This window comes from Cyprinus carpio, chromosome A23 (genome assembly GCF_018340385.1).
Source record: "Cyprinus carpio isolate SPL01 chromosome A23, ASM1834038v1, whole genome shotgun sequence".
NCBI classification, from domain to species: domain Eukaryota; kingdom Metazoa; phylum Chordata; class Actinopteri; order Cypriniformes; family Cyprinidae; genus Cyprinus; species Cyprinus carpio.
The window spans coordinates 13,600,107-13,614,168 of NC_056594.1; the positions used below are offsets into that span (position 1 = coordinate 13,600,107).

At 36.9% G+C, this 14,062-nt stretch overlaps 1 protein-coding gene across 18 annotated transcripts in view; it reads right to left on the reverse strand.

Moving 5' to 3' along the window:
* LOC109055269 (basement membrane-specific heparan sulfate proteoglycan core protein-like) overlaps positions 1–14,062 on the reverse strand; it is a 93,277-nt gene that overhangs the window by 42,059 nt on the left and 37,156 nt on the right. For 12 of the 18 annotated variants that reach the window (XR_006153373.1, XM_042713751.1, XM_042713758.1 and 9 more), the window contains exons 7-29: positions 13,490–13,618; positions 12,445–12,615; positions 12,180–12,299; positions 11,961–12,092; positions 11,327–11,471; positions 10,154–10,311; positions 9,749–9,919; positions 8,779–8,945; positions 8,427–8,606; positions 7,401–7,597; positions 7,063–7,207; positions 6,827–6,954; positions 6,435–6,521; positions 6,262–6,326; positions 5,952–6,013; positions 5,490–5,630; positions 5,199–5,372; positions 4,906–5,085; positions 4,056–4,174; positions 3,771–3,882; positions 3,392–3,502; positions 2,388–2,512; positions 2,169–2,249 (exon numbers count right to left, since the gene is read on the reverse strand). Coding sequence is in view for 17 of the 18 variants with exons in the window: in XM_042713751.1 (XP_042569685.1) it covers positions 2,169–2,249; positions 2,388–2,512; positions 3,392–3,502; positions 3,771–3,882; positions 4,056–4,174; positions 4,906–5,085; positions 5,199–5,372; positions 5,490–5,630; positions 5,952–6,013; positions 6,262–6,326; positions 6,435–6,521; positions 6,827–6,954; positions 7,063–7,207; positions 7,401–7,597; positions 8,427–8,606; positions 8,779–8,945; positions 9,749–9,919; positions 10,154–10,311; positions 11,327–11,471; positions 11,961–12,092; positions 12,180–12,299; positions 12,445–12,615; positions 13,490–13,618 (3,100 nt within the window). In the remaining variant the exon portion in view is untranslated. The remainder of the gene's footprint in view (positions 1–2,168; positions 2,250–2,387; positions 2,513–3,391; positions 3,503–3,770; positions 3,883–4,055; positions 4,175–4,905; positions 5,086–5,198; positions 5,373–5,489; positions 5,631–5,951; positions 6,014–6,261; positions 6,327–6,434; positions 6,522–6,826; positions 6,955–7,062; positions 7,208–7,400; positions 7,598–8,426; positions 8,607–8,778; positions 8,946–9,748; positions 9,920–10,153; positions 10,312–11,326; positions 11,472–11,960; positions 12,093–12,179; positions 12,300–12,444; positions 12,616–13,489; positions 13,619–14,062) is intronic. The other 6 variants (XM_042713754.1, XM_042713766.1, XM_042713764.1 and 3 more) reach the window with 3 other exon arrangements.

A 14,062-nucleotide genomic window follows, 5' to 3' on the forward strand; every position in this document is an offset into this window, starting at 1 on the left:
AGTGTGATGTACCTCTCGCTTCATTAGAAAGAACTAACTGATTTTGCTTGGAAGATTTAGTCTTAGAATGTCTTCTCCTTGTTTGGATATTGTGAGAAGATTTGCTGATGTTTGTGGCTTTTTTGGACGCACTTACTACCAAATCATTTCTTTGAGTTTTCATAGATTTGGATGATTTTTTTGAAGCAATACGAGCCCCTTTTTGTGGTTTGCTTGATGACTTGGAAGATTTAGCTGATTCTTCAATTTGAGGGATTTTTGTATGCGATGGAGGAGGAATCTGAAATTTAGTTGCAGATTCTTCTTTAACTTGGGGCTTTGTAGGTGAATGGGATGGTTGATCATGTTTCCTTGTAGTTTTTTTAGACTCCGCAGACTTCCCATTTACTTTTGGACCACTTTTGTGGTGTTTTTGAGAAATTACATTTTGTCTGTTAATCCTTGCCCGTGGTATAAGAGAAACTGTAGTGAGTGCATTTCTTTTTTGTTGATTCTGTTGCATTTCATTGGAGGTAACCAAGGTTGAAAGCCTTTCAGAGGATGCAGTAAGAGGATGGCTGGCAAAACCTTTGGGAACTGTTGATCTCCTAGAAGATTTACTATGATGTTTGTTGTCTGCCTTTGATGTGAAATTGATTTCAGTGTCTACTCTTGTTGATATTGGTTGGATCCTTTTAGTTGAGAACTTTCCCTGCCTCTTAACTGAACTTCCATTCATCTGGGAAAGTCCATCTTTTGCAAAGTTAGTTGTGGAGATACTATGTGGAGTTGGCAGGGTTTTGGGAATAACAGTTCTCGATTGAAATCTGCTGGTAAACCTGCGAGTAATCCAAGCAGTAGTCAAGGATGGAATCTGGGTGGTAGCAACCACAGTGATTTCTCTTTGATCCAGTGGTGGACGTGCCATATGGCGTGCACGTTTGACTTTGTCCAACTCTTGTGCTAATGCAGTGAAGCCATCGATCAGTATCTCAAGTTTGTGTTCTAGTTTACTTAGTCTTGTTTTAATGTCTGTGTATTTGTTGGTCAACTCATTGATTCTGTCTTCCCTGTGATTTGGAGACAAAACACTGGCTAGTGTCTTGAGTTGAGAGCTGAAGTGACTCTGGTGTTTCCTCATGTTCTCAAGGCTGTCTTTTATGTCCAGCGTGTTGCTCTCAAGCATACTGAGGCGCTGGTTGAAGCGATTCGTGTGCATCCTCAAGAGCAGCTGGAAGCTCTGCTGTCTCGCCTCAGGACTTGGAGTGTAACGCGGAGGCCCACGAGTCCAACGTTGATTTACACTACGTATAGTTGTTGACAGCAAAGATCTTGTAGTTCTTTCAGGTACTGAAAAAGTACTATCTTCTGTTCTATCAAAGTATTCACCAATGTTATGGTCAGTTGTATCCAGAGCTTGCCTCTTCCCAGGACTGAGGTAGAAAGCATCATCACATGTAGTGGGAAGGAAATCTTTTGAACCTTCTAGGTAGAAGTCCCCGCAGTTGGAAATGCTGAGAGCCACAATGAGACGGGGCACGTTGGAACCAAATTTAAATATATATATACAAGCCATTTGTTTTTTATCCCAGACACCCAAAAGCTTTTGCATTCTGAGCGAGTGACAAGGATCCATAATCCACGTCATCAACTTGTTTATGCTTCAGTATGGGAAGCATAAACAACCCTAGAGACCCACAAATGTCTAGAAGAAGAGTTTGAGATAAGAAAAAGTTGCTCAAAATGCAGCAAAGGCTTTACAAAGATGCACTGACATTATGCAATTAATTAATTCAACACCTTCAAAAAGAGATCTCAGCCTTGCTGACAGTAAGAAGGGATTTTTCTCTCACAGTAGAGAAGTGAAACGTTTATGCATGAAAAAGGTGCCAATTTCATACACAAATATTTTAAGCACCACTGCTTATACTTATAAATCCTCCAAAAATGCCTTCAGACATTGACACTTTGGTATGGGTGGCACTGATTCAAGGCTTGCTTCTCCCATACCAATGGACAAATGCCATTCAATCACAAATGGTTGAAGAGATGCTGGAATGCAACAGACGCATGCTTTCTGGCAGTAGATAAAGGGATGCCGATCACCTCCGTCACCAGTTTGGCCAAGCCCAGCTTTACTTGCATACTGAATGGGAGGTTTACCCTCTCATTGGACCATAGACACTTACCTTTCACAGCGTCTTCCAGTATAACCAGCAGGACATTCACATGTGGGCTGTCCATCTGAGTCCAAGTAACAAGATGAAGGCCTTCGGAAGAAGAAAATTATTAGATTGGATGAATATGAATTATAGGTTATGCCTGAAGGGCATATCTACTGTATAACCTCTTTATCTGAAAGAAAAAAAAATGTCTTTGAAAAAGTTAATAGAGAAAGGCAAACTCACTGGCTACTGGAGTGTCCTAGACAAGGACAGGGTCTACATGCCTGTGGATCACCAGTCCTTGGATTTCCATAGAAACCAGGGAGGCAGTTTTCACAACGGCTCCCAACCGTGTTATGTAGGCAATTCTAAAACAGAAGGGAAAATGTAGTCAGTCACTCCAGATTAGGAATGCGGTGTTTTTCTCATATATTTCTGTAATACAGACTTTCTTGACTAGTGATCCAAGAATCAACAAGATGATTAATGAGGAAGACTAATTTATGTTTTTTATTCATATACATTTTTTGGTCTTTGATTTTATTGATGATAGTCAAATAGTCAACTATTCATCCAATAACTGACAATTTAATTATTCAGGCTGACTAGTTTGATGAATTAGATGGAGTTTTTTTTTTCTTTAATACTTCTAGCTTTATACTTCTAGATTTAATTTTTTACAGTGGTCAGCTAGTTGGTGATTATATTATGGATCAACTAGTTGTAGTAAAATCATAGCAAAAAATATAATCAGTAGTAATTTGTAGTTAATATATAATCAGTGATCAAGAAAGAAAGAAAGAAAAAAAAGAGTCAACTTTTATGTAAATTGTTTGCATACATTTTTTGGTTTTGATTTTATACACAATAAACGACCAGTCATCTGACTAGTTAATGACTGAGGCTGAGTAGTTTATGGAGGTTAATTTCTTTTATAGACTTATTGCCTTGATTTTTATTTTCACAGTGGTTGACTAGTTGACTTGTCATTTTTTGTGCTTTATTTAGCAGCACCCAGCCACGCCCACCCCAAGTCACCTCCCTGCTAAGAAACGAGTCCAACTAGGGTCAGGTGAACCCAAATCCAGCCTAATTATATACTAGTTGATTAGTCAACTAGTAAAGAAAACTGACCGACTAGTTAATTTTGAATATACATTATGTTGTTTTGCACATCCCTACTCCACACAAATCTCTATAAACCATCCAGAAACAGCATAATCACTGCAATGCAAAGGTTAACTCACCAGGCATTCTGCAGTCTCTGAGTCACAGCCGCTGGCATGCCCGTGGCAGTCACACTTCTCACAGGTGCCAAGATAAAGTCCCGGTGTACGGGTGTAGCCGACATCACAGTCCTGCAAACAATGGCTGAGTCAGAGGTGGCTGGGTTCACAGGTGTCTATGCCAAAGCTATGAAACTCTGCATTCATTCTCTTCATTGACAGAGCTTTAGAGCTAAAGTGTTCCATGAGTTGATAAGAACTTTCATTTGGAGAAAAATGAATTAAAGTCTGTTATTAATTTCACAGGCAAAACCTCTGCTTAAGGTGAAGGTTTTTGCATCAATTCAGGCAGACACAAGTTTACACAGACTGAATGTTGCTATTTGAAGTCATAATATACCTGGCAAGAAGGTCCTGTGTATCCTTGAGGACAGGCGCACTCCTCCACCTCCAGAGCCCTCTCGTTTCCTGTAGAGTGGGGCACTGCAATGTCCATTTGTATATTGGCGATACTAAACAGGAGAGATTGAGAGTAAACACTAATATCCTGTTCACAAAATCAGTTAAGCAACAGATCGGAGCCAAACAGGACAATGTGATGCCATCCAGAAGATGTAAATATAAAGGACATCAAGAGTCAATGTATAATTAAGGAGCAAGAGCAAAATTGAAAGTGCAAAGTTACCTGCTCTCAGCCATATTGTCTGCATAAGTCGCTCTGATCATAAATACGCTGATATCTGCCAAAGCCATCAGCAGGTGCTCTCTAGTACATGGCTGTCCATCTGACCGTCTCCATGCAGACTGTGGGGATTACAGGCAATGGGAATTCATAGAGCAAATCAAGCTAGATCAAGTTTCACTTTATGGCCTTAAAAAAAAAAAAAAATATATATATATATATATATATATATATATATATATATATATATATATATTTAAAATGTGTCTGTGTGTGTGTATGTGTGTGTATATATATATATATATATATATATATATATATATAATATAATATATATATATATATATATTATACATATATTGATATAATGTATACATTTTTGAATATAAATACAAAGGTATTATTATTATTCATTTAAAATGAAAAATTATTTGAAATATAAATGTGTTACGATAAAGATGGTCTAATTAATTGACATGAAATAAAAATTATTTTTATATTTAAATAAAAATAATATTTTATATAATGTATAAATTACTATTATTTATTTAAAATTCAATTTTCATTGTAAATTAATAAATGCATTACAATTAAGATGACTAATTATGAATTTATTTTAAATATAAAATGTATTTTTCTAAAAAACTAATTGCTTTTGTTTTTTATGTGGGCATAAATTTGTTGTAGTAGTAGTAGTAGTAGTAGTAGTAATAATAATAGTAGTAAAAAGTAGTAAACAAAAAACATACAATTAATACATTAAATACAGCTCCAAAATATGCCATTTAAATTAAAAATGACACTTTGTACCAAAAATCCAATAAAGAGAAGTAGAAACATATTTGCAACACACCTCTCTAAAACGCACGGTGATGATGGCTGGTACTCTAGGAAGTGGTTTGGTCTGTGAATAATGCTCCAGGAAGATGCCGTTGCCTTGGAGAACCACATCAGGTTGTCTATCAATCACTAGTGAACGAGCCTGCGTCTCATAATGCATCCTGTACTGCAGTTCTCCACCATATGCTGTGACCTTTACACAGGACAGAAAAACAAGTTTTGAAAAACAGCACACTGACATGTGCTATATTTCCTGACAAAGGTCAAATTGTAAACATGGCATTGCATTGCATAGGATGTTCTCACCTTATCCCCTCTAAAATTCTGAGGCAGGACCCAGTAGTAGATGTCACTAGGGATACTGGTGAAGGATCGGTAGACCACCTCTGAACTTGCTCTCTGGGTGATGCCCTCAGAGATGGTCCTAGTGTTTGCTGCATTGGAAAGGGTAAAGAGCTGGCCATTGACACCACCTCGAACCCAGATTAACCAACAAATATATGTAGAAAAAGAAAGAAAAAAAGAAAAAAAACATTAAAACAACCATTCAAACTCACTTACAGGTACAACTATGACAAGATTAGAGGACTTGGTTACCTGATCTCTGCTCCAGGTTGAACTGGCACACTGTTTTGTAACTCCCATACAGAAACACTGCAAGCAACCTTCAGGATTATCAGCCGCCAAATTAAAAGCGCCGTTCTTACACTCATCACAAAGACCACCAACCACATTGGCCTGCACAACAGAAGATCCAACAACTGTTAACACTGATAATGTTTCTTGAGCAGCAAATCAGTACATTAGAATGATTTCTGAAGGATCATGTGACACTGAAGAATGGAGTAACGGCAGCTGAAAATTCTGCTTTGCCATCACAGGAATAAATTACATTTTAAAATATATAGAAAACAGTTGTTTTACTGTATTTTTGATCAAATAAATGCAGCCTAAGGACAGTATGAGCATAAGAGACTTCTGTCAAAAACAAAAAAAATTCTGATTCCAAACTTCTTAATGGTGGTGTATTTAAAAAGTAACTGTAGTGCAATTTAATACCTTGCAGTTGCATGGTTTGCTGATGGGATTGATGGTTCCTCTGTTATCACACTTGAAAACCGCTGAACAGGGACAAGAACACCATATGGTTGATAGTTACACCTGGAATGCTTTGAACATCCTGGCCACAAACAGCTGGCATTGCAGCATACAGTGCACTGAGTATTAATTATTATCTAAAGCTTCACTTGACCTTCAGGGTACAATTAGGCAGAAATTCCAAGAAAATAAATAAATCTTGCCTCTAATATTAATCTAATAAATAATTTACTACCACAATTGTAAACAAAAATGAAGGAAAAATGCTCACGGATAGCAGTAGGGACACATTTGCCGTTGGGCTGAATAGGGTTGCCAACATATCCTGGAGCACATCTGTGGCAAAAGAAAAATAAAGATGATGACATATTTCTTATATACATGCACTCAGCACCACAAAATGTAGTGTTAAAACAACAATATGCAAAAGAGCTGCTTCATTACTTCTCACAACGTCGCCCTGTGTAACCGGGTCTGCAGGCGTCACATGTTGGCTGGTTGTCATGGTCCAGGAAGCAAGTATCTGAAAACCTTTGAACAAATCAACAGACCAGTTTAACATATCATAAAGATGTTTTGTCAAAGTTCCACTCAAATAATGTAAATTACTATTACTATTACTAATAATATATCATCATAAGTATAAAAAAATTATGTAAATTATTATTTTCAGAATTAAAATATTATAATTATTATAATTATAAATCTTTTATATTTTATCATGTTAAATACAGATGTTTCAAAATAAAAAAAAGAACAGCATTATTCTATATAATTTTTTATTGTATTATTTTAGATCATTTTTTATATTATATACACAGGTTTGATATCTTTACCGTCGAGACGTCTCTGTGTATGGACAAGGACAGGGTTTGCAGTCATCATATCGTCCTCGACTTGGGTCACCGAAGAAGCCAGGCTTGCATTTGTCACACTGAGGTCCTTCTGTGTTATGCTGACAACTCTGTCACATGACATTTACACTTCAGTGTGTGGCGTACAGTAATCTAGTAACTGATGCAGTGTATTAGTTATCTACATATTTATAATGCATAGAAACACTTATCCTTACCAGACAGTGTCCACTAATAGGGTCACAGGCACTGGCATGACCATTGCAGTTGCAGCCAGCGCAGATGCCCAGGTAGGGTCCAGGTACCCGCTCGAAACCAGGGGAGCAGGACTCACAAGACAGGCCTGAATACCCAGCAGGACATCTGTTTGAGATCAACAATTCACACAGATTAACACTTTCACACAGAATTCTCAAAAAATCAGCATCTGGATCTTTGGCTTACTCTTAGTTGCTCTTCGTGTCCACAGAACATACAAAAATGCAAACAGAAATAAAATACTTGATATTTTCTGACAGGCCTGTAATCCTATCTGTTGATTTAAAGGCACACTAACCTGCACTCCTCCACGTCTCCGGGGCTCCCCTGCAGGGTGAACTCTTTGGTGGTGGTATCCATGCTGATGTCACTCAGACCGACACTGGCCATGTGGTTGTCATAAACTGTGCGAATGTGGATGTGCTCCAAATTGGCCAAGGTCATCATGAGGTCATCACGAGTTACTGCCCGTCCTGAGGAGTGCTGCCAGTTTTCCTGAGACACAGAGAAAGAGAGATGAATAACACTAACAAGCAACACTGCTGCAAAACCACTATAATCAAAAATATCTTTTAAGAATCACTATTTGTTTTTATATGGTATATGATATTAATAGTTTTATTTGTCAGTCTTACACAAATGTGTGTAGAGCTGGCAATGCTGCAAATTCATAAAATTTTTACATTTCTTAAAATATGCATTAAAAATTTTTGATTTTTGATTTTTAAATAAAATTAAAGAGTTCTGTCAACATCTCTTGTCAACAGCATGTGAATGCCATGGTTAGGACGTTTTTTTTCTCTGTACTTCAAAGCATAAGTCTGGGGTAGGAAAGGTTTTTTTATTTAATTTTTTTTTTAATGATCAAAAGTGACACTAAAGACATTTCTAATATTACTAAAGTTTTCTATTTCTTATAAATGCTGTTCTTTTGACCTTTCTACTCAAATAATCCTGGGAAAAAATGTGTCACAGTTTCCACAAAAATTAAGCCATTTTCAGGATTAACAGGAAACATTTCTTGAGCAGCAAATCAGCATATGAGAATGATTACTGAAGGATCATGTGACACTGAAGACTGGAGTAATGGCTGCTGAAAATTCAGGAATAAATTACATTATAAAATATTTTAAATTAGAAAACAGTTCTTTTAAATTGTAATAATGATGTTTAACAATATTAATGTTTCACTGTATTTTTATCAAATAAATGTAGCCTTGGTGAGCAGAAGAGCCTTCATTCAAAAACAAAAAAAATTGTCACATCTTTGAATGATAGTGTGCATGTATTTTATATACTTAAGCATTTCACACATGTGGCTCACCTCTGTAAACTTGATCTCTCTGTGGTTGATTGTGACAGGTAAAGTGGGGTCGCCTCTACGGTAAATAAGTTTCTGCCGGTTGCCGCTCAGCACAACATCAGGTTTCTCCTTTGGTTGCGATCCATCTCGCTGCAGTGAGTAACTCACCTTAAACTTCAGATAACCCCCATACGAGTCGACCTGTACAACACAGACACAGTGTCCAGAATACCAAGACGTCGAAGAGCTTCAATGTATATTTCACACATGCTTCCCAAGTTTTCCAAGACAATCTAGCTACCACATATATCTATATTTATATCTAGCTCCTATCTATATTTGTTCAGTAGAGTATTGTGGAGGCGAGAGAAACCTTGTTGCCCAGGAACTGGCGAGGCAGAGACCAATAGGAGTCTTGATCAAGGAAATGGCGAGAGAGATCCAATAGCTGGAACTCCTCACTCTCTAGATCGATCAACATCTGAGTGTCGGAGAGATGTGGTGGAGTGCTTAGATGATTAGGAAGTGACACGTTGACTCCTGTGGATTAAAAAAAGACAGAGACAGATAAGAGAAAAGTAATGTACCATATTTTCCATCCCAGTGTATTATTTGTTACTTTAACCCCAATAAAACCTACTGCATCATTTGATATGCAAACTTCTAAGGCCTCTAAGGTTTAGGTTTACTTGATTATCCATACAACTTTTGTTTTTTGTTTTTTTTTGAAAAACTGATAAATTGTGTGTACCAAATATCAGGTTTTTGATGAACATTTATTTATACATCTATTAATCATCATTGTTTTGCATTGCATTATGTTTGTTTAAAATATGTTTTGCCCCGCACAATTAAAACTATAGAGCTTTGATCATAAAGCGTTTAAATATAATTCTACAAAGACATGATACTGAGATATGAAGTGAAACTGATATTTAAATGCATTTTATCTAAGCAGTCTGCTATATAGTTATACAAAGAATCATTGATTTGCATTACAAGCTAACTGAAATTCATCTTTTTGGCCATATAAATATCAGCAACTGCACCAAACTGCATATTTTTGCTTCAATTCATACCTTTGAACAAAATGGCTTGTTTTCCACCTTGAGCTTAAATGACACTCAACAAAAAACACACGCATATTTTTTAGATATTATGTCTAAACACTCAAACTGTTCCTGATCTGACTAATATTTCATATGTAAGGCTTTACAGGGTTAGTGATAAATATCACGTGTTACACATAAGATGCCACCAAAAGTTGCCACAACATCTACATTCTCCAATTGTAAATCCATAAACATAAATGGAAAAATCTGAATTTTGTTTCAGCTGAGTACCTTTGAAGTCATCCTCCTCTGTGAAGCGCAGTGTGATCTGGCTGCGGTAGCGACCGGTGCTCTGACAGTTCTTTGTGATGCCAAAACAGAAGCATGGCATGCAGTGACCGCCCACGCTAAAGTGCCCATCATGGCAGCTACCTGCTAACACGTACAGAGAGGATGACACAACTGGACAAGAACGACATGGAAGACAAAGGATGGTAAGACCGCCACCGTCAGGTTTGAGCTGGATGAGACCACAATGTCACAACATACAGTCAAAAAACAGCAGGATAACCTGTGTCTCGCAAATAAAAGATGACTTCTTTCTTTGGAAAAGAATGCATCAGATGAGAACATACATATAATACAGAATACACAGTAATCCAAATATGTCCGCACCATATGGAGCTGGTGCAGTACCTGGGTTTGGTCTCTGAGACAGGCTGAGGACCCCATCAGGAATGGCAAACACTAGTCCTTTAGCGTTGATGGCCTCACAGCTGTACGCGCCCTGGTCACCTTCCTTCACGTCACGGATGGTGAGCGTTCCTCGCCCATTCTCACTGCTCATTGTGATTCTGTCAATAGAATCATATTTAAATTGGGGCAGTTTCGAGACCCCAGCATTCAGTTTCATTCCTCGTCCTCTGTCCAGCTGTTGTTTCAATGAAAGAATGTGTCCTATGTGAATGGTTCCAACAAAATAATATTTCATTTAAGGTCAATGATGTGCTTGTTTAATGTGTTAATTTAATTAATAATAATTTATTGCAATAAAATTAACACATTCTACTAACAGTCCTAGTTTAAAAACTTGCATATTCACGATCATGACTCAGGAGCCTACTCAACTTATTTTCATTTATTATTTTAACATTAATTATTTAATTCACTTTTTTTCTTTTTTTTTTTTTGCTGTGTATTTTTATTTTCTGTTTTATTCTATGTAATTATTTGGGGTTTTGTTAATTGAAGTAATAACCTTGGAAATGTAACTTGAAAACAAATGGTCTGCTATCTGTATACTTATTAGTCCATGTAGAAAAATCCAATTAATAAATAATAAAAAAAAAAAAAAATCTGGTTATGAAAGACAAATACAAAAACTTTGCCTTAAAAATGCTAAAAATCACATCTGACAGAAAAAACCTACAATAGCCAAGAAATGATTACACAGAAGGAGAGCATATGCTGAGGAGCAAATTAAATATCATTCTCTGGTTATATATTAATAACGTCCAATAATTATTAGGACAAATAATAATGGCAAAAAAGCAACATCAGAAGATTATCTGAGATTCAATAATAGGAAAAGAGACACCAGTCTGTTTCTCATTGAGTACATGAAGTATTGCCCTCTGTTTTCACTTAGACTAGTGCTTAAGTTATGAATTTACCTATTTATAGAGTTCAGCAAAGAGAGCTCTGGGAAAACAATAGGAATGGATGAAACCACAATTATTCTTCACTTTGCGTTTATTCAGTCTTTAAGAGAATACGGACTGTATAACTTTAGATTGTGATTTAATATAGATTGTGATCTTGATCATTTCAGAGTTTTTAATCCACAATGCTTATTACATCCAAACCTACCTGCTACTGGTTGGTATGTGTCCCCAATTAAGACGCCATGTGATGATGGGAACAGGCACACCATTGGCAGAACAAGTAAAGGTCACAGTTTCCCCCGGTGATACTGTGATGGACTCTTCTGGCGGGATGGTCACAATGGGAGGTGCTGGGTACAATGAGAGAGAACGTATAGTATAATCCTTTTACAGTACAATAAATTTCAATCTGCATATTTTACTGTATTACATGAATGCTAACATAGTAAAAGAGACGTATGGACACAAGAAACCACACACCCAGCAAGTCTTTGATTCTAAATTGGCAGCCTGGGACAGCACAAGTTTTATTTGGCAGATTCATTCAGAGAGATCAGCTAGCCAGAGCCCAGAGGCACTGCTGGCAGAAACAATACCAAAGCCGCCTGTTAAATAAGCTACAAGCACAAGATATATGGTATATGAGATCTATATGTTACTGAAAAGCTGTATGAGTGAAGCAAAACAAGCTGGTGGACATGAATCTTTCTTTGCAGACCATAAATACACAATTTTCAGGATTTGGAAGTGAGTATGACGGTGAAAAATAAGTGGAGACAAAAGAGTTTGGAATGACATGACAATCAATGTTAAAGATTAATTGGATTGTAATGCCTTACCACAGCCATATTCATCAGAGCGGTCGGGACAGTCCGGCTCTTCGTCACACTGGTAACTGGCAGGAATGCATGTGCGGTCAGATAAACACACAAACTGCTCTGGGGCACATGTGTCCCCTGGACCTTTAGTGGCTGAAGAAACAAGAAAAAATAATCAATTATTAGAATAGTGAGTTTTTGTGCAACAGGTTTCCAAATGGAAGCTTGTGTCTGACTTACGGCAGTTCATCTCATCTGAGTTGTCCTGACAGTCATTATCCCCATCACAACGCCACAGTTTCAGGGCACAGCGGCCGTTCTGACACTTAAACTCATTGGGTTCACAGGGAGACGGCGTTCCTTTGCAAATTACAAATATAGTTGTATAGTAAATGCAGAGTTCAGACAAAAATATCATCACCAGCATAAGATGCTTGATTATAAATAAGTGGATTTTAATTCTGTGGTAAATGTAATGGTTACAGCACACTGCCATTTGTCCTACCACAATTGAACTCGTCGCTGCCATCAGCGCAGTCTGTTTCACCATCACACACGTAGTCCCGCGAGATACACTGTCCGTTCTGACAGGTGGCCTGGTCTGCACGGCAGGGTCCTGGGCCAGGTGGGGGTCTGGTTTTAGGAGGTGTAGGTGGAGTAGGACGTACAGGAACACCTTTGAAAATAAATGGTAAAATTAGAACTGTCAATCAATTAAAAACACAAATTAAATGAAATATATGCTAACAATTTAAAGGGATAGTTCACCCAAAAATGAAAATTACCTCATGATTTACTCGCCCTCAAGCTATCCTAGGTGTATATGACTTTTATTCTTTCGGACAAATACAGTCAGAGTTATATAATTATAAAAAATGTCATGGTTCTTCCAAGCGTTATAATTGTTAAGATTTTGAAGGCCAAAAAAAGTGCATCCATCCATCATAAAAAGTGCTCCACACGGCTCCTAGGGGTTAAAAATGGCCTTCTGAATTGAATCAATGCATTTGTGCAAGGAAAATATCCATATTTAATTTAGAAACCATAATCTCTAGCTTCCGCTAACTGTAATACGCGCATTCAAGAGAGAGCAGTGTTCCAGCGGATGACGAATGATGTAGGTGTAGCGTAAGCAATATAACTCTGATTGGTTTTGTCTGAAAGAAGAATGTCATATACACCTAAGATGGCTTGAGGGTAAGTAAATCATAGGCTAATTTTCTTTTTTGGGTGAAATATCCCTTTAAAGCCATTATGGTGTCAAGCATCATAAAGCACTAAATATACACTACAAAAAGTACTGTACCTTTAAAGGTCAATATTTTGTTTGTTTTATTTACATATTATTGAAAAAAAAAAAAAAGATCCTATGCACTGTATAAAATTAATATGTTTAACTGCCAAAAATGAAATAAAATAAAAAATTAAAATATATATTAAGAATAATAGAAATTTTATGCATGATTTCAAAGTGCATTTAGATGGTGTTAGTCAGTTAACAAAGCAATGGCACTCTTTTATAAGATTAATGAGGAAGCAATCTCACTCACCACAGTTCATTTCATCACTCAAGTCACTGCAGTCAGGCCGTTTGTCACACACATACTCCACAGGGATACATGCAAGCCCATCCTGACATCTGAACTCATCTGACAAACATTCTCTGGTACTGGGAATCACTGAGGTGGTAGAGACACACATTCAATGCTGTACGCAATGCAATGCAGTGATCCAAGATAAACTGTACATGATGCTTTGTTGAAAGATGTTTCAATGATTCACTGCAAGCCTATCATTTCCTTGCCATGCTGGACCTGCCATTTCAAGAGGATACAAAAACGTTTTGTTCACACAGACAATGAAATCCGTTTCCAACATAAAATCTGTTTAGCTTGTATTGTCTGAACAGCAAAAAAGAAAGAAAAAATGGAAGAAAAATTAAGAAAATAAATCCACAATTGGTTTGAATCCAATGAAATTTATTAATATTAATATTAAATCCAAAAAATGTTTTGTTGTTGTTGGTGGTGGTTAATTTTTTTATTTTTAATTTTTTTGCTTTTGCTTTTGTAGTGTCTAAAGGTCAGGCCAGATTTGTTTGTTTTTTTGTTTTTTTACAAACT